Raw genomic sequence first — 27,643 nt, 5'->3', positions numbered from 1 at the left:
TCCTGGGACGTCAATCACCCCTTTGCCTAGCATATCCCGCCTGTTAGTCATTTAGTAGCCGTCTGTGTTATCAAATCGACTGTCAGGGTATTGCGGTGCTTGTGTTCAAATAACTCTTATTTTACTAAAAATGGCCCCAAAACGCAAGAGCAGTGATGCTGGCAATTTAGATATTCTCTTACTGTGTCTAATTTGTAAATTAAACTTAAGTATATATGTGTAGGAAAAAACATAGGGTATATGGGGTTTGGTACTGTCTACCGTTTCAGGTTCTTGGAACGTATCCCCTGAAGATAAGTGGAGACTACTGTAGTTTTTTTAAAAAAAGATGAAATTGGTAGAAACCTCTTAATATTTAATAATCTAGGTTTATATAGCCTGTATTCGTGTCATCTTTAGGCAAACACCTTAGCCTCTTTTTTACCTCCTTGTAAAAAGAAGTTGGATAAGACAATATCTAGACCCATTCGTGGTCAAATCCTGATTCTTCATAGCATCTTCTTATATTGTTGACTCGTTTGATTCTCACAATCTTATGATCCAATGCAGTTATTGTCTTCATTTTACAAATAGAGACAGTACCACTCTGGGTAGGGGAACTGCCCAAAGTTCAACAGATAGAGAGAGGAGGAGACATAGCAAGAAATTGACTCTTGGGGCAATGTTCTCTACTTGGCCTTCCTGCATCTTTTTGGGTAGACAAAGTAATGCATAGATAAAATCATGTACCCATTTAGTCAAATGTTTATTCAATGAAAGTATGTATAAAAACTTACAAATCTGAGAACTCAACTATACATGAAATAGGATGACGGGATATTCAGTTTTTAACATATACGTACAGCACAGTTATTAACTGTTCTTCCCTTTCCCCTTCGGTCCTTATTTCTGGCTCCTGTTTTATCCTGTGAGACCATTCTGTTACTGGCCTAAAGGAAGATTAATGGACAACGTTTACTGCTTTCACGCCGATGGAGGAAATTTCAGTGTTAAAAAAAAACAACTGGAGACTAAACATCAAAATTAAGTTTTTTCCGAAACAGCAGTTAAGTGTTTTGTCCTGATTTCTCTTTGCCATTTTTGATGCTTCAATGAATGTTGCCAGTAAACTATTAGCAGTAACATTTAAAGTTATTGAGGTTGCTACATCTGCTCACAAGTTTCCCTGTAAGATGCATATTCCTGTATCCTTTTCCCCACATACACACACTGATTTAAAAGCAGCTGACTGGTGCTAAAAACAAATTTACCACTGGCAACTGCTAGAATGGCAGGTTGTTTTCCATTCAGAAAGACAATCTATAGAACAGTACTTTCAAATCTGGTTTTTAAAACAACTGACAAATTTGTCAGAAACTAAAACACAGTATTTTGTTGTTGTTCAACTTTGAAAGAAGCCAGCAATTAGATAAGGCATTTGCATTAATTCACCTGTTTACATCAAGTATCCACACATTTTCTCTTCCAGACATACAAACTCACAGCTTGTCATGTTTTATCCAAAAATTAAGATTGCCATCACATTATTACTTTTTCTCTTTTGTGTTTTGTTCAAGTAGGTTTCTTAACTAATAATTTTTCTTAACTGGACATAATCTCAAAGGATGCATTCTGAAATAAGACCTCTGGAGGATAAATACTAAGTACGTTTTCTTGGATTTAAAGTTTCCCCACACCTCTAGATTTTGCATAGTACAGAGCCCCACTGTATCTCTAAGCAGCATGCTGTATTTTCGGACATTGTCTTTCTGAGAAGGAAGACTTATTACCCAGGGAAAGTCATAATTTTAGCTTACCAAATTGCATTCGAATTGTTTTGTTTTGTTATATACCCTTCATTAGTTCCAATCATCCAAAACTTCTTGAAGTCTATTTGAGCTTATAAGTACTACTGACCATTATCTTTCCAATATCCCCTGAATTAAAGTAAATATGTTCCAGGTTTATAATGCACAAAGCCTTTACGGAGGAGGGGGGGCTGGGGACGGGGCAGGGGGAGGGGGAGGGAGGGAGTGGGGACCTGTTTGTATCATGCCATGGAGAACAAGAGTTCTGACTTGGGGGAAGGGAAGGAAGATAGTCTTTGTAAAAATGACAGTCTTTTAAAAAGATAAGTAACATTCAGTCTAACAACACTGTTTCCTGCTCCTTTTTGATGGACGCTAACACTGGGCGGTCGGGCTCCGTCACTTCAGAGTCCCCACTGCCCAGGAGAATGGACCGCCCCTCGTCTAGGGCGAAAACGTCTGAGTTCTGGTTTTGGCATGAATGTTTAACAACCTCATTGGGAGTTGAGAACGTTTTGTCACACAGGTTGCATTTGTAGGGTTTGTTCGTCTGTACCAACATGTTGTCCATCTGACTGCCTTCCTCAAAGGTGCAGAGTTCCAGAGTCTGTTTGTCCACCATGGTGTACGTGTCGATGCTCTGGTTGAGGCACACGTGCCGGGCAGCCTGGTTGGCCCTGCAGAAGCTCTTGTCACAAGTGCTGCATTTGAAAGGCTTCCCGGTGTGTATGTACATGTGCTCCCTCCAGTGGCTCTTCTGGATGAACTTGCGACCGCAGATCGTGCACTCGTACTTGCGCCTCTTGACCTCCCTCTCCTGGTCCGCCTGCTCCAGGTTGTCAATGTCCGCGATGTCTGAGGGCGGCGGCGTCTCCGAGTGCGGCTGCCCGTCGATTATGGGCGAGTCTGAGATGTGCCGCAGCTCGCTGTCGCTGATCATCCCCGCTTCAGGCACCTCCATGGCGTCTTTTCCTAGGTCCGCCGTGTTGCTGCAGAGAGACAGGGGCACGCGGCTCTCTCCGGGCTGGCTGGCTGTGAAGGGGACCCCCGTGTGAATCTGGAGGTGCTCCCGCAAACTGCTCCGGAGGGTGAAGCGCCGCCCACACAGGTGGCAGGCGTAGTACTTGGGGAAGCTTCCGTTCCTCTTCATGATGCTCGGCTTGACGTGGGCTATGGTGAGGGGCGCAGGCTGCTCGTCCGAGGAAGAGGCTTCCAGATTGGTCTCCTCCCCGGGGGGCGGGGGAGGAACAGGAGTGGAGACGAGGTCGGGCGACAGTGAGGTCTGCAGCGGGTCTGAGGGGGTCATGTGTGTCCGATTCACCTGGGTCAGGTTCGAGGGCAGCTGGGAGAGCTGGGAGGCCTCAGGCACCTGCTCCTGGCTCATCCTGGACGGCTGTGGCCGTGGCTCTCGGCCAAGTTTTTCCGGCGCTGAAGCAATCTTGGTGGCTTGTCTCAACTGATGATCTGCAATCTGAATGCCATACAAGGAAGACGCCAGCGGAAAAACCTGGTCAGGATGAGAGAAGGCTCCTTGACTGGCCAGGCTGGCCTCCTGGATCAGCGGGTAAGCGTGGAGAAACTTGATCCCCTGCTCTAACCGCACAGGGTCGATCAGCTGAGGTGCCATCTTCCCTGTGTACATCAGATGCAGGAGGTAGCTGAAGATGTCGGGCTGGATGTCAGTGGGTTTCAAACGGACACACTCACTGCAAGAAACAGGCAAAAAACAAGCCTGTGAGTGAACGTCAATTCATGACACAAATGACAACATAAAGCCTGGGGGAAAAACCCGGTACTTATAAAGGCAAATGAAACAAGACCATCTCACGTATATCTTACTGTTCATTTCATGAACTAGAATACTGGAGCCTATATAATTTAACTCTAATCCTATTAAGAACAGAGAGAAATACAATAAAGATATTTTAAAGGACCGAGAAAGGAAAATTCATGTTAAACAAATGTGGTATCTTAACTCATAGACTCTTGAAGCAGTTTTTCTCCTAGTAATCTACGTAAAATTATATCATATATAAAAAACTTTGTGTTTTATGGAGAGGATCCATTGCTCTCTATCTGAGAGTGGCCTGTGGCCCAGTAGATGGTTAAGAACCACTGACCTGCAGATCTTTTAGCTAAATGTCTAGGACTCTGTATTGATCCAGGGCCAACCAGAGCTCAGCAGATCTTTCAAGGTAAGAGTCAAACAATATAACATGGAGGAGCTGGACTAGTGCCTAAGAGCAAGACAACAAAAGCGAGAAACAGGAAAACCTCATTTTACCCCCGCTCTGCAACCCTCTGCTCTCTCCAGCATGAGGATGGGGTGCTGTAGAGCTGGGAAGAACAGGAACGGCAAACCACATTCTAGCTCGAATGGAGTCAGATCACTGCCCCAGCATTGCTAGATTGCATGAAAAGCAGCTCTGGGACAACTCAGTTCCTTAACAAATGTAATCATCCTCATCATTAGAACTGTAGCTGGGATTTTTTAAAAAACATTGTTTCTAATATTCTCCAGTTATCTTTAAAAGAATTAATTAATAATTATTTATTGGCTGCTTTGGGTCTTCATTGCTGCGCGTGGGCTTTCTCTAGTTGTGGAGCATGGGCTCTAGGTGCGTGAGCTTCAGTAGTTGCAGCACATGGGCTCAACAGTTGTGGCTTGCAGGCTCTAGAGCGCAGGCTCAGTAGTTGTGGCGCACGGGCTTAGTTGCTCCGCGGCATGTGGGATCTTCCCGGACCTAGGATCGAACCTGTGTCCCCTGCATCGGCAGGCGGATTCTTAACCACTGCGTCACCAGGGATGTCCCTGCAGCTGGGATTTATAGGCATTTTCTCATTTAATTGCCATTAATTCTCATTTTACAGATAAGGAGTTAAGGTTCAAAGGGATTTATACCTTGCTCAATATCAGAGTTAGTAAGCAACGGAACTGGGATTTAAATGAGTCTTAACTCCTAAGCCAAAGCACCAAGATTCTTTGGAGCATTAAGACAACCCTGTGTAGTAGATGAGGCAGATCTGATTATTCCCATCTGACAGACATGGAAACTGAGGTCCCCCAAAGTTAAATGATTTATCTGAGGTAGCTAAAGCAGTTGTGGCAAAATTGATTTTATAACTTTTAGACTTTAGTGTTTGCATCATCCCAGAAACAGCATTCTGATTCAAGCAACAATAAAAAGGTCCCAAGAACTCTCCCTGGGCCCTTAGGGAAACTCTAATGCATCATTATAAATCAGTGAGATATATATCTACATATTATGAGGTATGTGTGCTATCACACACTGAGTGAATATATTCTATAGACAGTGCATTTTTTAAAAAAAATTTATTTATTTAATTAATTTATTTTTGGCTGTGTTGGGTCTTTGTTGCTGTGCACGGGCTTTTCTCTAGTTGCGGCGAGCGGGGGCTAACTCTTCGTTGTGGTGCGTGGGCTTCTCATTGCGGTGACTTCTCTTGTTGTGGAGTACGGGCTCTAGGCACCTGGGCTTCAGGAGTTGTAGCACGAGGGCTCAGTAGTTGTGGCTCATGGGCTGTAGAGCGCAGGCTCAGTAGTTGTGGTGCACGGGCTTAGTTGCTCCACAGCACGCGGGATCTTCCCGGACCAGGGATCGAACCCGTGTCCCCTGCATTGGCAGGCGGATTCTTAACCACTGCGCCACCAGGGAAGCCCGACAGTGCATTTTTAAACTTTAAAGACACCTTCCTTGGATTCCTTTAGAATTTACAATCATTTTTGATTATACCACTTATTACTATTATGATTTACTATTACTATTAAGCTATTTATCTTATTAACAAATATTTTCCAATATGCTAAAATAGTATCGGTATATTCTGCTCTTCTAAATTTAATATTTTATTCTGTTAAAAAAAGGGGGGAAAGTGACTTTAATAGCAATTTGTGACAAAATAGATTTGGATAATTACTGCATCGCTATCAATGTGTGTATATTTCAACATGACGGCATACAAATAATCACGTGGAAAATGTTTGACTATAAAGTATGGAAGCCAAAGAATAAAGATCGAGCCCAAAAACCAGCACCCCTTTGAGTTTATGTCACTCTGTTTTTAAAAAAGACACACAGATCATTCTTGTCTTTATTGGGTGGGCCTCCCTTTAAGCACAAGGTAAGTGCCAACAATATTATGTGAATACTAGAACATATTTAGATGCTTTAGGGAAATTCAATATTCAAAATAAAGCTGCAGGGATTAGGTGTGGTGAAGGGATACTTTCATAATATAAGCAATCAACTCCAGATTGAAGACTTAACTACTGGGGATCTTTCCAGGGCCAGGCAAAGGCCTAATGAACCGGAAAGCCACAGGCCTTCAGAGATGCAAATCACCCCCAGGAGACCGTAGGGCACCTTTTGTTCTGTGGGTAGGAATGCTCCTCCGGGCAGGAGGAGGGGAGAGTGAGCCCCGCTGCCCCCAGGGCAGAGAAGAGGGAAGGGCAGAAATCCAAAGCAGGGCTATATTTTTCAGCATCCATGAGAGGTAAACACAAAGCAGGGCCCCTTTCTAGAAAAACTCTGTTGTAAGTTTTATAATGTCCCCGTATTTGTTATTGTATAGGTTGTCCTCTGTCTACCGACTGTGAATGGAGGTGGCTGGACAGTAAATCTCTCAAATTTTAAAGAACTTCATACAGTTTCTGATGGCAAAGAAGGGATGGGGCTCGGGAGGCCCCGTCCACACTTCAGCCAGGCTTAGAGGGAGAAGGAAGGACTCCAGGGGCCGCAGAGCTAGTGAGGAGCCCCCAGGGAGAGGAAAGGGCGTGTCCCTGGGGTTTACTGCAAGTGCCCAGGGCTCTGGGAGGTTTCCAGATGCCAATTTATCCTGATTTGTTCACATTTTTTTCTTTTCTTAAAGCAGAAGCACATAGACACACTCAAGACACTTCAGAAGTTATTTTAAAAAGCTCCTTAGGGTTTCCCTAGTGGCGCAGTGGTTGGGAGTCCACCTGCTAATGCAGGGGACACGGGTTCAAGCCCTGGTCCGGGAGGGTCTCGCATGCCGCGGAACAACTGGGCCCGGAGCCACAACTACTGAGCGTGCGCTCTAGAGCCCGTGAGGCTGGAGCCCGTGCTCCGCAGCTACTGAGCGTGCGCTCTAGAGCCCGTGAGGCTGGAGCCCGTGCTCCGCAGCTACTGAGCGTGCGCTCTAGAGCCCGTGAGGCTGGAGCCCGTGCTCCGCAGCGGGAGAGGCTACCGCGATGAGAGGCCTGCACACTGCAGCGAGGAGTGGCCACCTGCTCGCCGCAACTGGAGAGAGCCCCGGGCGCAGTAACGAAGACCCAACGCAGCCAAAAAAAAAAAAAAGTTAGCAACCAATTAAAAAAACCCCAAAACACTCCTTATGTTACGTTCCAGCCATTGCTGTCCTTGACGGCTCTCCCTCCCAGTCAGCCAGGCCTCCTGTCGATTCGCTCAAGCTTGCTCTGGGCCACTCTGGTCATTTGCAAGTGCTCTGGGAAGGACACAGCTCTCTACAATATGCTTACACCTAAGTGGTTTAATTTGCAGATGTCTGTTTGACGTAACACTTTTATGGAGGAAAAATATAGTTTTAGCACAGCTACAAGCCCTTCCTGTAAACTTTCACAGTCATTTACATTTTCAATCTTTCCTTCACTAGACCCTTCAAGTAAAAGTTGGGCTTAAAGAACTTTGAAAGTAAAGATTTTAAAATAACGTTAGATGTTGTCAGAGGTTGTACTTAGCAAGGCCTGTCTCTGTTTTATTTTTGAGAGCTCCAAGTCTGCAGTGCTACAGGATTTTAAACTTTCACTTAGAGAGTGTCCATAAGACAGAGACATCTAGTGGTAACTGCAGACATAAAACACTCTTCTTCAGTGTGAAAAAACTGTATTCTTGGTCTATCTCTACAGTAGCCAGCAGTTAAAAGCATGGCTGTGGTCTTCCCGCAGTATTCTCCTCTCACCAGAGGTGGTCAAGGCCTCAGGCAGCCCAAATGGCACGTGCCAGCCCTGGGGCAATAACACACTGTTGCTGAAACTTGGGGCTCCTCTCTGCACCAACATCACATTCCTTTGTTAGAAAGGTATTTGCTTACTGTTCTACACTTAAGTTTCCTGCATCTATTTAAAACTCATTATATTCTTTTATTCCTCAAAATGAAAACCTGTCCCTTTGCAAGACAATTTAATTCACTGCGTAGAGACTTCCAGTGCCTATTAGCTGTGATGTCTCTGACAATGAAGGAAACAGAAGCATCCTTAGTGTCCCAAGATAAAGCAAGCTCCGCCTGCCATTAATCCTACTAATCCCCCATTCTGCTCCTCTAGACATTTATCAAGTGTCTATTATGTACAAATCCCCGAACTATTGGCTGCAAATGTTCAAAAACATTTGTAAAACCCAGTCTTTGCCCTCAAGCATCTTACAAATGATGAGGGGCGGTAAGTAAGTACGCAAATAACAACAAAGGGAAAATATGTTGCTCTTACAAAATGGCATAAATAAAGTGCTATTGAGAGAGGAAGAGACTGCTTTTGATCATTTCGGCTCACTTGACTGTTGCGGGGGCGGAGGTCACGGAAGAGGTGATGTGTAAACTAGAACTCAGGGAGTGGGCAGAAGGCCAGCAAAGCGTGGTCCAGGTGGGCGTGCGGTCGGGAGACAGGCTGGAAGGAGGTCAGGCTTCATGCCTGCAGGGCCTTGAAAGACAGAATGAGGAATCTGTGTGCTATTTTGATGTGTGATGGGTGTCCTCCTGGTTTCCAATCAAAGGAGTAACACAATCTGGTAGGTTTCAGATCAAAGGCACACTCCAATCAAAGCAATGCTTAGGAATATTAATCTGACAGTAATGTGGAAAATGATTAGGAAATAGAAGTGAGAAGGGAAGGAAAGAACTAATGTGAGAGGTAATTATGAAGAAAACATGATTTGGGCACCGACAGGATACGATTTTAGAGAGATTTTTAGTATGGCTTACTTGAAGATAAAAAAATAGGGAAGTCAGAAGGGACTTCAGGGAAGACTTAATTCAGTTTTAGGCATGCAAAATGAGATAAAAGAGGATATTCAATTCTAGATGTCCAGCAGGCAGCCTGTGGCCTTGGGAAATAGAGTTCTGGAGACAGAGAAAGATCAAGCCCAGAGCTGTCAACGGGTTTCCAGCAGAGGCAAGACCCAGGAAAAGATGAGCGCCCATCAGGAGAGGCAGAGAGAAAGCAGCGTGGAGACCCCACTCACCAAAACTGCAGGAGGCGCCTGTGGAGAAGGCAGAAAAACAAGGGGGATTCAAAGTCATCAAAATGCAGGTGACAGCCCTTCAGAAGGAAGAAAACAGTCGCAAAGGCTGCAGAGCTCAGGGACGACAGAGACTGGGAAGAGGCAGTGATTCTGATGAAGAGGCAACCTTGGAAAAATGATGCCAGTGGAGCGATGGGTGGAAACCACAGTGCCAACGGAGAGGAAGAGTGTGGGATGAGGAGAGAAGCGAGGCCATCGGTCATCCTTTGTAGAACTTTCACAGTGAAACAAAGGAAAAGCAGCACCATCACGCAGGTAGACAGCCATGTCACGGAAGGGCTGAGCCTTCACAGGCTTGGGGATGGCAATGGGGGTACAAGTATAAAATGGAAAGTACAGAATGAAAACTACAGGGTAGGATCTGGGAGCATAAGGGCAGGAGGAAGATTGTTTTCCTTAGACAACCAGGGGCCCTTTTCCCCAAGACAGAGAGATGGGAAGAAAAAAAACTGTGCAAAGATAAGGAGACTGAGACATTTTAAGAGAGAAAAGAAGGAAATTGTGGGAATTCAGGCCGCCAAGCTTCTCATTAGGAGACAAGGATAAATACTCAAGGCCTGGGGGAGAGCCGGGACGGGGCCGGAGGAGTGAAAGGAAGCTGCCTTCGTAGTGGACCCGACCCTACCGATCCTGACTGTGTAGGTGACCCCCAGCGTGGCTACTCGGAGGTGGAGGGGCTGCTCGGGGCAAGCGAGGTGATGAGGGACTGGAACCTGGGGAGAGGCGGCGAGACCGCGGTGGTGATGAGGGCGAAGCGCATGTTCACGGGAAAGAGGGCCACGGAAGTTCAGAGTCATTAGATTATTATCAACCACGTTAGTTACCTGGTCTGATGGACAAACAACATCTTAAAGTAATTGGAGAATGAAGCAAGAACTGATTTGTGTGCCTTGAAGTACACATCGCCGATGGCAACCGTGCAGTCACACAGGAAACCAAACTCTCGCTGAGCGTTTAACTGTTGCAGAAGAATAAGTCCATGGTTGGCCAAATCCATTTTTTAAAAAATCTGCAAAGCAAACAATTTTGTTTTAAGAAAGATGATTCACAAATAAGTAGTGTCTTTATAGTCACCAACAGTAATGGTCACGGCTAATATGTCAGGCACTGCTAGAAACGTTACATAAATTCACTCAGTCTTCACAACAGCCCTGTGACGTAGTTCTGTTGTTACTCCCATTTTACAGATGATGAAATTTATGGTGAATTCGGGGACTGCGTGCTTTGCCCAAGTTTATACAGATGGTAAGTGGAGGAACCAGGAAATGGGCCTGAGCAGTCAGCCCGCCAGACAGCAAACATTCCTGGATCTTTTGTCTTTGAGTTTAAGATTCCAAACGCAAATTCTAATGATCCATCAGAAGTTGTCCAACCTTCCAGAGAGAGAAGTAAATTAAGGTGCTGGGGTGTGGCCACAGCAGGGTAGGGCCAAGATCTCACCAAGTCTGGACAATCTTCCAGCTCCTGCCGTGTGGACAGGGCTGCAGCCGGCCGGGCTATAATAACCCCACATGGTTACTCCTCAAGGGTAAGGGCTCAGGAATGGTCCTCTTCTCCATCTTTTGTGGAGGAGGAAATGGGCTTCGAGAGGTGCAAGTAGTTAGCCTGGTCCATCTGGCCAGAAGGTGGGGGGAGTCAAAATTTAAATCTGAATGTTCTGACTCCAAGGTTCTAACCTCTTTAATTCCTCATACTTCACTCCAGCAAACAATCTATTTGTAGTAGGGGAACTGCCTCTGGGGGAGCCGGTGTATCAAATCCTGATGTGTTCCTTCCCACAGGCAAACAGCATTTATAAAAGCCCAGCACACAAATATCAACATTATATTCAACAGTGTACTTAATGGGGAGAAAGAGCGAATGCTTTCTCCTTAAGACTGAGAACAACGCAAGGATGTCCATTCTCACTATTCAATATAGTACTGGATATTCTAGTTAGAGCAATAAAGCAAGAAAGGAAATAAAAGGCATACTGACAGGAAAGGAAGAAATAAAACTGTCCCTATTTGCGGATGACATGACTTTTATATACACAGAAAATCCCAAGGTATCTACAAAACCTCCTGGAATTATTAAATGACTTTGGCCATGCCACAGGATACAAGACAAACATATAAAAACCAATTGTAGGGCTTCCATGGTGGTGCAGTGGTTAAGACTCCACCTGCCAACGCAGGGGACACAGGTTCGACCCCTGGTCCGGGAAGATCCCACATGCCGCGCAGCAGCAAAGACCCAATGCAGCCAAAAACAAACAAACAAACCCAATCGTAATTCTATATACTAACACTGAACACGTGGATACTGAAATTAGAAATATATCATTTATAATCATACAAAAAATGAAATACATAGATGTAAATCTAACAAAACACGTATAGGATTTGTATACTGAAAACTACAAAATGCTGGTGAAAGAAATCAAAGAAGATCTAAATAAATGAAGAGACATCCTGTATTTATGTTTAGGAACACATAATATAAATCAATTTTTTCTAAATTGATATATGGGTTTGATATAATTCTTTTCAAAATCCCAGCAAGATTTTCTTTGTAGATACAGACGAGAATATTCTAAAATGTTTATGCAAAGGCAAGGAAACTAGCATAGCTAAAACAGTTCTTAAAAAGAGTAATAAAGCGGGAGGAATCAGTCTATCCAATTTCGAGATGTATTATATAGCTACAGTATTCAAGGCTGTATGGTACTGACGGAGGGATAAACACACAGATCAATGGAACAGAATAGAGAAACCCACATAATTATGTACAGTAGATTTTTGACAAAGGCACAAAAATAATTCAGTGGAGAAAGAACAGTTTTCAACAAATGGTGCTGGATCAACTGGACTTCCATAGACAAAAAAAAAAAAAAAAGGAAAAGGAAAAGGAAAAAAGAAAAGAAAAAGAACTTTGATCTCTAAGTCTCATATCTTACATAAAAATTAACTCAAAATGCATCACAGACTTAAATGTAGAACACCAAAACTATAATTTTTGGGGAAAAAAAATGGGATAAAATCTTAGAGAATCTAGGATTCATCCAAAGTACAAACCATAAAAGGAGAAATTGATAAATTGTACTTCATAAAAATTAAAAACTTTTGTTCTGAGGAAGACCCTGGTAAGAGGATGAAAAGACAAGCTAAAAAGTAGGAGAAAAAAATGTGATAAAGGACTAGTATCTAGAATATATAAAGAATTCTCAAAAGTCAACAGTACAAAAACAATCGGATTAGAAACCTAATGGGCAAAAATACTTGAAGTGAGGATATGCAGATGGCAAACAAACACATGAAAAGACAGTTCAATAGCCATTAGGGAAAAGCAGATTAAAACCACAGTGAGATTCACCACATGCCTAGCAGGGTGGCCAAATATAAAAGAACAACAATCAAGTTCTGGCAAGGATGCGGAGAAATGGACTGCTCGTGCCATTGCTGGTGGGAAGGTGAAACGGTGCAGCCGCTCTGGAAAAGTAAGCAGTTTCTTTAAAAATTAAATATGTAACTACCATACTACCCAGCAATTGCACACATGGACGTTTATCCCAGAGAAATGAAAACTTAGGTTCACACAAAAATCTGCACCTGTGTATCCACAGCAGCTTTACTCCTCAGTTAAAAACCAGAAGTGATCCAGATGCCCTTCGATGGCTGAACAGTTAAAACAATGTGGTATGCCCAAACCACAGGAAACTACTCAGCCTTAAGACGAAATGAACTACAGAAACAGGCAACAACCTGGGTGAATTATGTCCCCAAAGGTTACATACTGTATGATTCCATTTACATAACATTCTTGAAAATTACGGAAGTAGAGAACAGATTAGTGGTGGAGGGGCGAGGGGAGAGGAGGGCAATGATGCTTGGCTGTAGAAGGGCAACAGGAGGGAGCCCTGTGGTGACAGAAATGTTCTGCAGCTCAACGGTGTCAATGTCAATACCTTGGTTGTGATGGAGCAGAATTTTGCAAGATGTTTCCATTAGAGGAAACTGGGTAAAGGGCACATGAGATCTTTCTGTATTATTTCTTGTAAATCTACAGTTATCTCAAAATAAAAAGTTAAAAAAGGAAGGCCCATCACACATTAATTAATTAGATTAAAAATGGATAACCACGATGCTTAACTTCAGAATCGGGGAAGTGACTGTGGAGAAAGCATTACCAGTAAGCTTAAAAACAAATATAGAAACAGAAACACATCGATTCTTACTCAGCTGGTGCTCAACGCCTCACCCTCTTTCCTGTTCTAGCGTTAGGGTTAGGTTCTGGGGATGATCTGGCAGATACAGAAATTGACAAGTGTGCCCTAAAATAAATGAACAAAGTGGAATGATTCTTTAAGAGACTGATCTGGTCACCGAGCAAGACTCCAGAATGTCAAGTATCGTGTTTTCTACCAAGAGCTATATATCCAAGCATGAGGGGCAGGAGAGCCATCCCTGTTTGCAGGAGCTTGAGTGTGAAGAGACCTGGACTGTACTCTTGCTTGCAGGTGAACGTCAGTGGCGTGGATCGGCAACTTAGTTCCCCAGGGTTTTCTGCGTAGGTCAGAGAAGGCGAAAGCTTGAAGATCAGGAAGGAGAGACAGGGACATTGCCAGGTGGCAGAGTAACCGGGATGACTAAGAAACATCGCTCTCATCTGACCTCCACCAGGATATAACTTTAGAAACTTGCCTTCAAGGCTGTTCTCTGAAAAGCGCCAGAACACTTCCTTTCCCATCTTACTAACTTGCCTTTCTCTACAAAAAGTATAATACCTATATGTCATTCATTTACTTTCACACTGACTTGAGCTATTTGAGGTTTTGCTAACCACATTTTACAAATGAGGAATCAGGCTTAGGGAAGTCAGGTAGCTTGCCCAAGATTATAGAATACCTAAGAACAAGAAGTAGGGTTTAAACTGGGGTTCATTTGATTTTTTTGGAACACACTACATACAAGTATGTCTGTTTAAAATTAATAGGGGATTTTTTATGGCTACTTTAAAGTGTATATACTTGTTATAAGAGATTCAAATATTATGGACACACAATAGTGTCCATCCACCCCACCCATTTCCCCACACTCTGGCCAACACTGGGTATTATCACTTTTTAAAGAATCTTTGCCAATATCACTTTTTACCTTCTATGGATTTAATGATGAGCTGAAGTATATTTTTATGTCCTCTTGCTTCTCTTCATGAGCTTTGCCCATTTTCTATCAGGTTATTTGTTCTTTTTTCTTACCTGTAAAACCCTTTGTATATAAAGAAAGCGAGCTGTTTGTCACATATGTTGCTAATATTTTTCTCTCTTATGTTTTAGAGAGATTTTTGACATATAAAATTTTCATCAAATTTATCAACATTTTATAGGACGATTTTGAGGTTTGGGATTTTTACATGAATGGATATATATCATCTCTTCGATTTAGCAAAATGTATGGCTCCCCCCTTGTTCCAAAACGGACTAGCGTAAGTATCTTATTCAGATCATAAGAATAAAACTATGATAAAACTGCAAAATGTTTATTATTTATTTATTTATTTATTTTTGCGTAAAATGTTTATTTTTAAAGAGGGTCTACTAGTTATTTTAGGATCTCAATTTAGGGGCATCTAGAATAGGAAATGAACTGAATGTGTCTTTCAAATACAGAAGGCAGAACACATGTCCGGAGTCTCTGAAAAGTGGAAAAACCAAATGAAAGGAGAAACAAAGAAGATGTGTCATATGTTCATATTTCACATGGGGGGAAAATCCCATACAGATCAATTTTTAAAAATCTTCTTTACTCTAGAGACCAAAAAAGCCTTTCTCAGTGGGAAAAAGAAAAACAACCCCCTAGATTGTCACATATATAAATGAACCTGAGAAAATGGGGTAAGAGGGTAGAGGGAGGAGAGGGTACCGGGCTTGGAGCATCTCAGGGAGCTCCTGCCCCACCCCCATCCAGCTGACAGTATCGCCCTTTCACCGATCTTCTCTCCTCATCTCGGCACCCTTCATGGGCTGGCTCTGCTCCAGGCTACCCCCACTTGAGGAAATGGACATCTGCTCTTCCCACCGCCATCGACTGCTCACCCAACCATATTGCTGCTGCCCGTGAGCACTGAAACGGCCCTGCACCGCCCACCAAAGTCACTGATGGCCTCTTGCTCCCCAGCCCAATGGAAGGGTAGCTTATTCGACCTGTCTGCCGCATTTAATACCCTTCTTCCTGCTCCATAAATATTCGGGCCCTGCTTCCAGGCCGCCGCACTTTGGTTTTCATCTCACCTCTGGCTATTCTATTTTAATCCCCATCAAGATTCCTCTTTTGCTCCTCTGCTTTTGGTCCACAGCCCACTTCTCACTCTGCAGACTCTCTGTGGTGATCTGGTCCACTCCCACTTGGCTGCCCCAAAGGAACCTTAAATTCAGTCCAGGCAAAACAACTCAGATCCCAAAGGGACAATAAAAGCGATAGACACAAACCTGTCCCATCTGTATCCCCAGCTCAGTGCATGGCTCCATCATCTACCCCTCGACCAAGCCAGGAACCCCGACTCCCCTTTCAGGCCTCTACCTCTCACTCCCCATATGCCACCCATGTGCCACCAATTTAAACTCTTTATCCCACCCCACGCCTTAACTCTACCTCCCTACTCATCTCCCCGTTTCCAGCTCTAGCCTCTCCAACCTATCCGTATGGAACAGCTAGAACCATCTTTTCAAGGGCAAATCTGATGTTACCATCCTGCTGAAAATCCTCCTCTTGTTTCCCCACCGCCTTCAGGATGAATCCCAGATTCCTCAACATGGCTTACAGGTGACCTCACCGCTGCTCACTCTGCATTCCATGCTCTAGTGCTAATCTAAACTATTGGTTTCCAGACTTCTGGGGTGCCAAGACCTACTAAAAACAAACCAAGCAACCTTGAAACTGGGGGTCCAACAGAGTGTGCTCCCTCTTTATTTTGAAAGAAAAGACATAAAATATTTACGTACCTGCTAGGAATGGAGGGCTTTTCAACATAAAAAGGTAGGCAGGACATAACTTCAGAATATACTTCTAGAGGAAGTACAGTGGCACTATATCCAACATATGGAAAAAAAGTTTTTCTAATGCAAAAAAAATTACAACATAAAGTTTTACTTTATGACATTAAGTTGTGCCTAATTGTTTTCTTGATACAAGACTGTCTGTTTGGTGGTCTTTACCAAGTGATCAACAAGTGTCCCATTGTTCTGAAGTCCAGGTATGATCACAAATCCAGTTTTATCTGAGTATGTTGACGATAACGAAGACAGAATGATGTATTTCACTCGGGAAATTCTGCGTGAACAGATAAACTGCAGTTTTCTTTGCCCAGAAAATGTCCTGAATGCCCAGGCCATTCTTGGGCTCCTAACAGAACATAACACTCACTGCTCAGGGGCCTCCCTCTCAAAGCTGAGCAGCTCAGCAACCTGATTTCTACTCACATGGTCAGGAGACGAGGCCTGTTTGAACTGGGCCTTGGAACTTCTGTGCAGGACCTTTGAATGTGCCACTTGCAGAGGGACCACCACTGACTGCCTGCCCCTCCCCCCCAGCTCTACTTGTCCTTTGCAAAATTTCCCTGACCTTCAAGACTGGAGGGTCTTCTTACCTCCAGAGCCTCTGTGAACCTGCCTGATGCTTCTGGAGAGCCAGCATTGAGTGCTACTTATCATCTATTACTTTATCCCATGTGCCTAAGCATACTGTCTGAGGTTCAATATTTGTTAAATAAATTAAAAACTACATGTTTAGAGAGGAGAAGAGTGTTGAGTTCCAATCATCGGTTGGCCCCTGCCTAGCTGGGTGATTTGGGGGTAAAAGTTCAGTTTCTGTTTTTCCTAGATTAACTCCAAAATTCTCATCAATTTAATGTGTGCTCTATTTTGGAACAATTTTTCAATTTTAAAATGTCACCTCGTGTTTCTTCATGCTAATAATTATGTTCTTAATAGTGCTTTATAGTTTATAATAACCCTTCACACACATCATTTAATCCTGGTCAATACCATGGTATATTGTCTTTTACTATTTGTTTCATTATTCATTATAATAATAACCACAGCATTAATAATAAATGACCACGTATGTGTCAAGGATTAATTAGCCTTTTTCCAGAAGAAATTTAGACTTAGGGAAGTTAAGTAACTTGCCCACATGCAGAGCCAGCTCTTAAGAAGCAGATCTGGGAAGTAGTCACGCACATGATGAGAGCTTCCTAAGGTGCCAGGGGCAGTGGATACAAGTGTGCAGAATACACAGAGCTCAAGGGTATAATCAAGTAAGCGCACAGATTTCTAATAGCCAACTCTGATAAGAACTATCAAAGAAAAATATAAGGAACTATGAGGTCACAAAACTAGGGTCTAATTTGGGGATTGTGGGTCAAGGAAGGTGTTTGTGAAGAAATACAAGTTAAGGAGATATTTAAAGAACGAGAAGAGTTAACTGGACAAAGGTAGAGTATTCCAGGCTGAGGGATCGGCATTTGCAAAGGCCTTAAGACAGGAGGGAACAAGATGCAACTGAGGAACTAAAAGAAGGTCAATGTGGCTGAAGGGCAAAGAGCCAGAGACGAATGAGGCAGGTGAAGCCGAAGACTCAGGATTCTGGTTAAGGATTCTGGTCCATATCTTAAGAGCAGTGAGGAGCTCCCAAAGGGGATTTGAAGAAAGGTGACGTGACCAGATGTGTACGATATAAATACCATTCTGAGCTGATCTGCGTGATCAGATGGCTGCAGCCGAAGGGCCAACCAAACAGGGGATGGTGGCAAAGAGGTGGGCAAGGGGAGGCCTGTTAGAAGTGGTTGAGAGGGGAGGTCTTCCAGTGGTCTAGAAGAGAGATGACAGATCGGGTGGTGGCGATGAAGATGGGAGAGAGATGGACAGAATTTGAAAAACAGAAGATAAAAAAATCAGCAGAACTGGTTGTTGGTGGATTCAATGGAGGAGGGTGGGGGAGACTAAGGTGTCCTAGGTGATCCCCAGATTTCTAACTTGTGTAACTGGATAGAGCATGGGGCTCCCCCCAGTGGTGGGAGCACAGGCAAAATCCCAGTTTTGTGGGGGAAGATCATGAGGTTAGGTCCAGACATGTTGGGATTGAGATGCTTTTGGGACATGCCAGGTAGGGATGTAGGGTACTTGTCGGTCAGTAATGTTGGTCTGGAACTCCGAAGTCTCGTGTCTGTAATTTATGTCAGAGAGTCTTTGGAGAAGCCAGGTGTGTCTGACTCTGTAAGTCACATCCTTAAATCATTACATGATAGTTCAAAGAGGTTAAAACTGTAAACTAGCAGGAGTCCACTGAACCCTGGTCTTCTGGGTGTAAATTTCACACTCCTTCCAGGACACTACTTTGCTCTACAGGTCATTCCTAAAAGTTCTTACCAGTCGTAGTCACAGAGGGCCAACAGCCTGACATAAAACTGAAGACCTATATAAAGCCCCCACCCATTCAACACTATAAATGGAACGTTAAAAAAAAAAAAACATTTGTCTTTCCTAAATCAGAATAGTGAGCAGAGAGGAACTGAAGACAAGTAGAGATAAAGAGGGGAGTCAATTGTTAAAAGTGAGATTTCACAGAATGCCTTCTTATGTACGTATAGGTGTACAAAGTGGCTTTTTTCTTAAGCAAATTCAGAGACTGTAAGACGTAACATGTGGAAATAAACTAAAAACACTTTCCAAAGCCAAATACAAATAATCATTTATATTATTTAATGCTTTGGGTTTTGCCTTCACCACTGTATCACTCTGAAAATGGGCTACTACCTGGATGTCGAGTGCTGTCAGCTGCCATCACACAGCACACGGTGGGCTGATCCTTAAGTAAATGACTCATCTTCTGGGGGAACAGCTGAATGGGATGTATGTAATCACATTATATTTTGACAACCCAAGTTCCTCCTTCATTTTTGGTATAAGAACAGGAGACCAAAACAGCTTTTGGGAATTGATGATTCACTTTTTAAAGATAATAGCCCTTCTAAGATACTAAATACCACTTAGATTACCCATTTCAAGGGCACTAAAAGGGTCCTCTGGAGTCCTTGATTTTATTTAAGTGAAGCATAAATGAATATTGTAATGCACAGGACACCTCAGTAATAGAAAAAGCACTACCCACAAGTAAGATTGATTCTTTCAAGTAGTAGTTTAGACCACTTACCAGGAGGAAAAAACTGCTTTTTCAATTAGTATTATTAATAATTAATATTTGAGGGCCTATAAAGTAAACTTGAATGAGGCTGGTTGTTTGAATTTTAATATATTTTAAAACCGTATTTCGAGGCTAGGAAATGTCTTTAGTTGTGATGATAGGTTGACATATTTTTCTTAACATTTCTTTAGTCAATCCTCCCCATAGTAATTAGGAAAAGGAGGGACATACACTTACCACTGGCACTTATTCTGACTTTGGAAAGCATTGCATTTGTAAAAGATTTCTTTTTAATTGTATTTTGCTTAAGTTAACATTAAAATTAGTTTTTAATTTCTGAGTATAAGTTGAGGTCAGAAGGAGGGAGTTCAGGGATAGTTCAGATGTCAAGGAGAAGCAGGTCAGAGATTTATGGCTAAAAAGAGTTGATATTTAAGTGATAACTTGAAAGGTATTATGCTACAACCAACTCTAAGGAAACTTAGATGTGGATGTGACCACAGAGCAAAATTTAAAACCTAATCTAATTTGCTTCTAATAACCCTCCAAAGTAGAGATTGCCTTCCTTTTTCATATGTTGTATGATGATTAGTAAAATTAATTTGAAGAAAACATAATCACCTCTAGGTGTAGCTCCATGTATGCCAGAGAGGAGCTCCAAATATATTTTAACTCAAAGACTTAACTGACTAATTCATTTCAATATTTTATTCCAGGGTTCTCAAACTTTTTGGTATTAGGACCCCTTCACACTCTTTACAATTACTGATGATATCAAGAGCTTTTGTTTATATGGAATATAACTATTGATATTTATATTAGAAATTAAAACTGAGAAATTTAAAAACATTTATTAGTTCAATTAGACATAGCAATAATAAGCCCGTTGCATGTTAATATAAATAACACATTTTTGTGAAAAAAAATTGTATCTTCCAAAATAACAAAAAAATAGTGAAGTGGCATCTTTTTATATTTTTACAAATCTCTTTGATAGAAGACAACTGGATTCTGCATTCACCCTGCTTCTCCATTTACTCTGCTGTGACGTCTGTTTTGGTTGAGTATTAAAGAAAATCTAGTCTCACACACGCAGTTAAAGAAAAACAGAAAGCATTTAAGTAGACTTTTCAGGTAATTGTGATTATTCTTCTTTGATATTACACCAAAACTTGACAAGTGGTAGTTTCTTAAAGGTTAGTTGTGCGATCTAAAAGTTTTACACATCAATGAATGAAATTTATCTGCTCTATTACAGTAAAATTCACTGCTGCCTCTTACACTTTGAATGGATCGTTTACCCATTCATGACTTTTAACACTGCCTATTGGTTATTTGGAAAATGTCAGTTCATTGAGTTATGCAGATCTCCCCAATGTTGACACATTTGGTCAACAGTGAAAAAGGCCAGTAACATCTTAGTATCATTAGGAAAATAGCTTTGACCTCATGGAACCCTGAAAGGGTCCTGGGGATTCACAAGGGACCGTAGACCACACTTAGACAATCCCTGTTCAGAATCACTCTGGGGACATGGAGAATCTAAATGACCAGGTGGGGCACAGAAGAACATGTGTACGCTTTGAAATTGTTCTCACATTATTTTGAAGTTCACCCTTGCTTCATGCAGAACTTAGGGGTGCACAATATTTAAAGAAACTGTACACGAAAGCCTCTTGTAAAGTAAAAGATTTGTTTGATAAGTACTTAACCAGATACAGTAAAGTGTTTTACAAATTCCTATCTTTGCATACGGAGCTTTCTTGATGTGAGAATGTCACGTGATGCAAACCTCAATGCATGTGAGCTGGGGATTCTGCATTTGAGCATAAATACGAGCCTCAAACTTGCCTAAAGTCTTCACTGTCTTGGCCAGCCAACTCCTTGTAAGTGTTCTTTCTGTGGCTACTGACTGCATCAAGGGCATACCAGCACTGTAAAACACAACCGTATTTACTATGGATTCAAAGAAATATTTAATTATTTAAGTTTAATTTGTTAATAAAAATTACAACCTACTTGAGCATAAAAAAGGTTTAGAAGTATTCTTGACCTAATGCCTAGAATGTTAAATTTCTTTTTCTTCAGGGGAAAAAAAATTCTCAATTCCCTTTTTGGTTTTCAGGGTCATGCCTTGTGACCCAAAGATCATAAGGAAGTAGGAAAAGTGACCAATGCCCTTTTGTCAGGTGGATTTTGAAATTTATGGTAAAGTCTCCGGCTGAGCAGCAGTTCCTCCCTTACTGTGATGGCCTGGCGCTACACTACTTGCCCAGTCTCAAAAGTTACTTCACAGAAAGGTGAGTGGGTCTAGGGATGAAGCAACAAGCCACAGGTAAGAAATGGTAGGAGAGTCTCCCAACTCCAAAGAAGCTGATCCCAAGCCAACGCCATAGGTCAGCCTTAGACATCTCCTTCACTTCCCACCTCTATGCTGGTGATTCTCAGGCTGGGGAAAAAGCATATCCCCTTACACAGGGACATGTATCTTCTTGGAGGAACTGGGGTAAATGCAATTTTATATAATTTAATATAATTTTTATATCACAAAAGTGCAGATTTTGGAGGACACTGCAAAGTTCATATTAACCATTAAGATAAAAAAGAAACTGTCATAGCTTTTATTCTATGACCTAATACATCTAGTGTTTATTCTCTGCTGCTGGTGTATTCCACTGGAAGAGTTGGCGGAGCACCGGTTATTTACGTCCTCTCTGAAGAGAAGCTTTGAAACTGGCAAGTAAGCGGCTGGACTGTACAGCAAAGCTTTAGGGGCGGTTTATCTGCCATCCTGTAACAGGGTTCCTCCACTGTTGACTATCTGTGGCACCGATACCATTGGTATGCCACTTCTTGTACTTTGAGATCTGGTGATGGTTTCAACACAGGTCAAGTCTTTGGCTAGAAAATAAACTTATACAAACCACACATTTATTAAGTGAGAAACGCTCAGTTTACAGGAATGTATTATTAGTCGTAAACTTCCTTCTTCAAAATTACTTTTAACAGTTTGAAAATGCCCTGGACACATACCAAGATCACTTAGAATGCAAAATAAAAATTTCCTTTAACAATTAATTTTGGCTTGTAATAAATCAGAGAAATTAGGGTTTAAAATGTCTTAGTTCTGATTTCCTAATAAAATCTCAGGCCCCTCAGACTAAAATGCTCGTGATATTTATACCCTGCTCCAGTGACCCATTAGGGGTCAACATAGAGGGTCGGTCCTGGGAAGGGCTGGGTTTAAGGAAACCCAGAGCACCTTGGCATTCTGCTTGAGCCCGTGATTCCGATCTTATTAATGCTTTATTTTACTAAAACAATAACCTATGAAAATGAATAGACCTGAGACTCACACGCCAAGGGGGCCCATTGTATGATGAAGAGCTAAGGAACACCGCAAACTGGGGGCGGGGCAACGAGCCTAGGTTATTTCCCTACGGCATAATTAGGAGTTCAGCAGTTGAAGTTCTCGCAGTAAATGGCGTAGCAATAACTAACTACATTTTCACTCTGCCCAACCACTTTCTTGCCCGCTCTGCTACCCCTGCTTTCTTTACTGCCCTCTTAATTCACTACCAGCTAAAAGGAACAAAAACCTCGCTTCCTAAGCACCTTTTGCATCACCATGTCTCTTTGCAGCCTTGTTTAAAGATGAATGGTGTGGGGGTTTCGCTACACCGAGAAAACGATTCCGGCCCCGGGAAGCAGCCTCCGCACCCCAACCTCCCCTCCGCGGAGCCCTACACGGGTGTGAAGGCCGCATCGGCCGGGAGCGCGGCTCGGAGGCCGGCCCCAAGGCCAAGCAGCCAGCAACAACAGCGCAGCTCTGGGCTAGCCTCGGCCTTACCGGAGGCGTAGATCGCCCGTGGAGCGGAAGCTGGAAGCCGCCGCTCAGCGCGCCCACCCCCGCGGCACGGGCGTGGGCCAGCGTTTCCCCCCACCCCCTGCCATAAAGCGGCTCAACGGCCGCCTACCCAGCCTAGTCCCGCCAGCCTCGCCCCGCCAAGGGCGGGCGCCGGGCCGGGGGCGGGGCCAGGCGCCGCACACCCCGGCCCCGCCCCCATCCCCGAGGTGCTTAGGGGAGAGGAGGAGCGACGCACTTGGGCCGCGCCGCACGCTCTCCGCTTTCCTCAGTCCCGCGTGCGCGCGCGCGCTCGCCCAAGTCCCGCGGAGTTTAACACAATGCCGACGCCTACGCCGTGCGCAACGCCCCGGCCGGCGCAACAGCTCCGGCGCCGGGGGCGGGGTGGGGGGTGGGGGTGGCCAGACAGGGCGAGGGGAAGAGCGCGCGCGAGAGCGGGAGACAGCGCGAGACCCGAGGAGGCCGGAAGCGCGCGTGCGCGCCCCCGCCCGCGAGCGGGGAGGCGGAGCCGCAGCGGTAGCGGCAGCAGCTGTAGGAGCCGCTGCAGCTGGGAGAAGCGCCAGAGAGGCCGGGCCTGCTCCGGTCGGACCGGATCCCTCCCCTCCCCCTCCCTCTCCGCTCCCCTCCCCCAAACCCACTTCCGCAGCTCGCAGCCTTGCCGCCGAAGAAGCAGCGGCGGTAGCAGCAGGAGGCGGCGGCGAGGCGATTACGGAAGGATTACGCACCTGACGGGCCGGCCTCTTGGGGCTCCAGCGCGGGACGCTCACCGGCCGCCGCCGCTCGGGACGCGCTTCGCGGTGGCGGCGGGAAGGGAGGGACCGGCGACGGGGAACGGAACGCGAATCGCCCCCCTCCCCTTTCTCCCTCCCTCCTCCTCTCCGCCGCCCGCCCTCTCGGCTTCCGTCCCCTCCCCCTCGCGCAAAGCCCCGGATGGAGCTGCTGCCGACTCGCCGCCGCCTGGCTCCGGGGGATGGTTTTGTCAGGCGGCCAGAGCCCCGGCGCCAGGCGCAGCCGCCCCCGCCCCTGCGGGGCGCCCGTGCCCTCGCTTCCCAGAACCGGGTCCCCGTGTGGCCCGGGCCCTCCGCCTGCCTTCAGCTGAAGCCCCGGGACTGGGGTCATTCGTCTTCTTTGTTGCCACCGTCGCTGCCGGAACCGTTTGCGAGCTCCGGTGGCCCCCGCCCCCCCTTTCGCTTTCCCTGAGCCCGGGCCGGGGGCGGCACGTGGGCACCGGCCCCGGGAGGAGGAGGCGGTGCGCGCTTACCTGTCGCCGGTGCCGCTGCGGCGGGGGGTGTGGAGGAGGCACCGCTGGGCAGCCTTGGCCGTGCTCTCCCCGCCGCCGCCGCCTCTGCTTCTCGCTGCTGCTGCTGCTGCTGCTGCTGCCGCCGCGGTCGGTGTCTCCGGCGCGGCGGCGGCGGCGGCGGCGGGGCTTTTCCTGTCCGGTTACGTTAAGGTCACATGACCGAGAGAGCGGAGCGACTAGTGCAAAGAGGCTGAGAGCGGCTCCCGCCGGGGGGGAGAGGCGGCGAGAGAGCTGTGGCGGCAAGAGCCCCCTCCGCCCCCCCCAGCCGCCTCCCCTCCCCCCGCCCGCCTCCGCCTCCTGCTGCTCTGCCGCCGCCGCAGCCGCCGCCGCCTGCAGCACTAAGTACGCTGCCGCTCCCACCCAGGCTCCGCGCTCTACTCCAGCCAAACTTCTGCAGACCATGTGCAGCCGAGGCGAGAAAACTTCTCTCCACCTATTGGGGCTGGAGGCTTGAGTCACAGGCCCCATGTTTACATGAAGTGTTAGGTAGGACAATCCTGGAGATGCTCGGGGAAGGGATGGAGAATTACTGCTTGGATCCTTCTGCAAGCTTGTGCTTGACATCCCTGGCCTATAGCTTTGTCCCTCTGCTTCCCGTATTAGCATAAATTTTAATCTTGAAAGACTTGAAATGGATTGGACTTGAGAACCAGGGAGATAGTTGTGAAATTACTAATAGTTTTTTTACCGCCAGTGGTAATTGAGAAGGCATACTGGAGTAGACATGCTTGTTGGTGCTGTGTGTAGAGGTAGAAGTGCTTCCTTACAGACCAGATGAGTGTGATGTAAGACGTTTCTGTTAGGATTGAATTTGGTGCTTATTTCAGTAATTGGATTTTAGCTTATGAAGCTTTGGTCCAGAAAAGTCGAAGTCTGCAAAGCGTGTTTGTTACTTACGAACAATTTACTCTCCTTTTAAGCTTTGGTCTCTGAGATATTGTTAGAGTGGATTCCAGAGTTGGCCATTCTGTTAAATTTAGAGGTCCTGAAATCTTTTAACGGGGAGGTCCTGAAACATGGTAACAGGGCAAGCATGGGGTTTAATATTCATTGATGGTCATTCTTAACATGTTAAAGTTTACTTTTGCGTCGTTGCCATTTTGCTAGAATTTTATATCTTTAGAAGTATGATTTAGTCCTTTGAGGAATGCATTTAACGATTTGTTTTACATATATAGGATTTTGAAGACTTAAAAAAGAATATGGCTTGATTTGTAAGAAAATGGAGGCAGCAGTTCCTAGGCTACTCTGGTTTTAAAGCATGCTATCCTGGATATAAGCTCCTTGATTTGATGTGGAACCCATTTTGGTTGACACAGCCAGACCTAAGCACAGTGCCCTGGCACGTAGTTCACAAAATACTTAAGGCAAGTTTATTGTCTTAAGACAGTTAATTTAACATACAGCAGTGTCCCTGCTAAAAATCTGCGTGTGATTCGGTAATCCAGTCGTACCTGGGGCTACTGATGACTAATTCCTTCTTCTTTGAAGACAAAATAAGCAGCTGTGTAACTTTAGTGGTCCAGAAGTGAGTAATAGATTTAGTACATACCTGCCTTGAACTTTCTTGTTCTTTGATCAGCTAGATAAATGACTTGTGAATGGCTAAATGTCTGCCTTGCAAAACCAAATTCTGACCCTGCTGTAAGCATTTCTGGTGCACTATCACTAAAACATCAAAGTTGGCCATTAGACTGGCATGCCAGTTTCCTTGGATTTGCTTTACAGTTGAGATCTGTTTCATCTCATTAGGAAACTAAAGTGATTTTGATTGGTAGACATCGTTAGAGATCTTTGGGTTCTTAATTCTTTTAGACTTTGAACTTTCAAGTTTATAGTCTGATGAGTGCTTACATGGAGAGTGAACTGATTTAAGAGACACCAAAGGAAAAACTGAGCAAAACTAATGCTGAAGTTTTAGATGAAGCCATAGGGCAGAAACTTGGCTATGTGTCTCAAGTATTTGGCCTTGAGTCAGAGTAACTATGCTTATTCTTAAGATCAACAAATATTTTCTCAGTACCATACTCTATATAGTTGTATAGAAATAAACCCTGGGGTTATTCCTGAAACTGAATCTCCTTCCTTCCTAGAGAAGGTGCTGTCAGGAGCATCCTAGTGTTCTCTTTTAGAGCTGCTGCTCTGGAATTTAGAACTGGGGTGGCTTTGCTGCTAATTCTTGGAAGGCATAATGATGGATACTTGGATTTTGCCAAGTATGTCAATTATTTTGATTTTTAGTCACCACCATCAAGTAAAAGCATTATAAGGAGTGCTATACAGACTATATATCTGCTTTCTACAACTGGTTGAAGTAGAAACATTTTGATGGATACGTATGCAAAGGTTGGGGAGAAAACTTAGTTCTTGCAGAGAATGGCTAGTAGTCTGTCCGGATTGGGCCAAGGGAAGCTGTCAATTAGTCTGGTTATGGGAGAGCCACAAATGCCCTGAGTTAAGCAATAAGAAAAAGAAGTTAAGTCATCTGTTTAGTGTTTGTGTACTGATCTGTTTTTCATTTTGAAAATAAATTCGGCAAATTGGGATTTCAAAAATAGTTTCACACATTTTACCTCAAAGAAAATCTCAGTGCAAGCAAATAATCAAGTGGACTCATCAGAAGTTACGTTATGCATAAATATTCTGCAGAGTCTTGCGTTGCTGAAAGTTTTGATATGTGTTATGCTGAGGTGCAACCAGAGAGATATGCACTTGCTTGTGTTCTGAAGAGGGATAGTTCCAGGGAGACTTGGACAGTGGGCAGAAAGCAGTTTAACAGTACTGTACTTTCGGGTTTTTTTGGGGGGGGGGAGTGGGCAAAAATTTGTGTGCGCTCAGGTTGAAGATGGAATTTCCTTTAACACTGATGATGAAAGTAATAGTAAGAGGAAGTAATACATGTGGGTACATCCCAAAGCTTTTTCACTACATAATTTTTTGAAGAATGTCTTATGGGTAATTTCTTAAATTGGGAGAACGACATGCTTTTTTACATGCTAGATTTCTAAGTCTAGGGTAGATGCCACACCTGTGTTTGCAAGCTTAACGTATAAGTCAGAAAAGATGTATTTTGTGTGTCTTAGATTTTGTTCTTTTTGTTAAAAAGTCTATAGAAATGCTTATTTTATAGTTGATTGTTATTGAGACTGTATTCCTTCAAGGATTCCCTATACTTTAGCAATTTTTTTTGTTTGTTTTAGACCTATTAGCGT

The 27,643-nt window shown here is 44.2% G+C and overlaps 1 protein-coding gene across 2 annotated transcripts; it reads right to left on the bottom strand.

The window, feature by feature from the left end:
• Window positions 1-728: 728 nt before the first annotated feature.
• Window positions 729-24,669, bottom strand: ZBTB2 (zinc finger and BTB domain containing 2). Of its 2 annotated transcripts, none has more exons than XM_032651731.1 (3): window positions 24,393-24,669; window positions 9,910-10,094; window positions 729-3,493 (listed from the first exon to the last, which is right to left on the bottom strand). In XM_032651731.1, the coding sequence occupies exons 2-3, from the start codon at window positions 10,080-10,082 to the stop codon at window positions 2,122-2,124; spliced, it is 1,545 nt and encodes a 514-aa protein (XP_032507622.1). In that variant the 5' UTR covers window positions 10,083-10,094; window positions 24,393-24,669; the 3' UTR covers window positions 729-2,121. The 2 variants fall into 2 exon arrangements, with proteins under 2 accessions (XP_032507622.1, XP_032507623.1); XM_032651732.1 differs by lacking the exon at window positions 24,393-24,669 and adding an exon at window positions 23,857-24,026.
• Window positions 24,670-27,643: the final 2,974 nt, after the last annotated feature.

This window comes from Phocoena sinus, chromosome 12, assembly GCF_008692025.1.
Source record: "Phocoena sinus isolate mPhoSin1 chromosome 12, mPhoSin1.pri, whole genome shotgun sequence".
Lineage (NCBI taxonomy): Eukaryota > Metazoa > Chordata > Mammalia > Artiodactyla > Phocoenidae > Phocoena > Phocoena sinus.
The sequence above is the reverse complement of the archived record's forward strand: the minus strand, read 5'-3'. Positions and strand labels throughout refer to the sequence as shown.

What these genes read in the sequence shown, in the direction of transcription:
- ZBTB2 (XM_032651731.1), bottom strand. Translation starts at nt 10,082, where the DNA reads ATGGATTTGGCCAACCATGGACTTATTCTTCTGCAACAGTTAAACGCT. An exon ending in TTGTTTGTCCATCAGACCAG is followed by an intron (nt 3,494 to 9,909) that starts GTAACTAACGTG and finishes TGTTTCTTGCAG; the next exon opens with TGAGTGTGTCCGTTTGAAAC.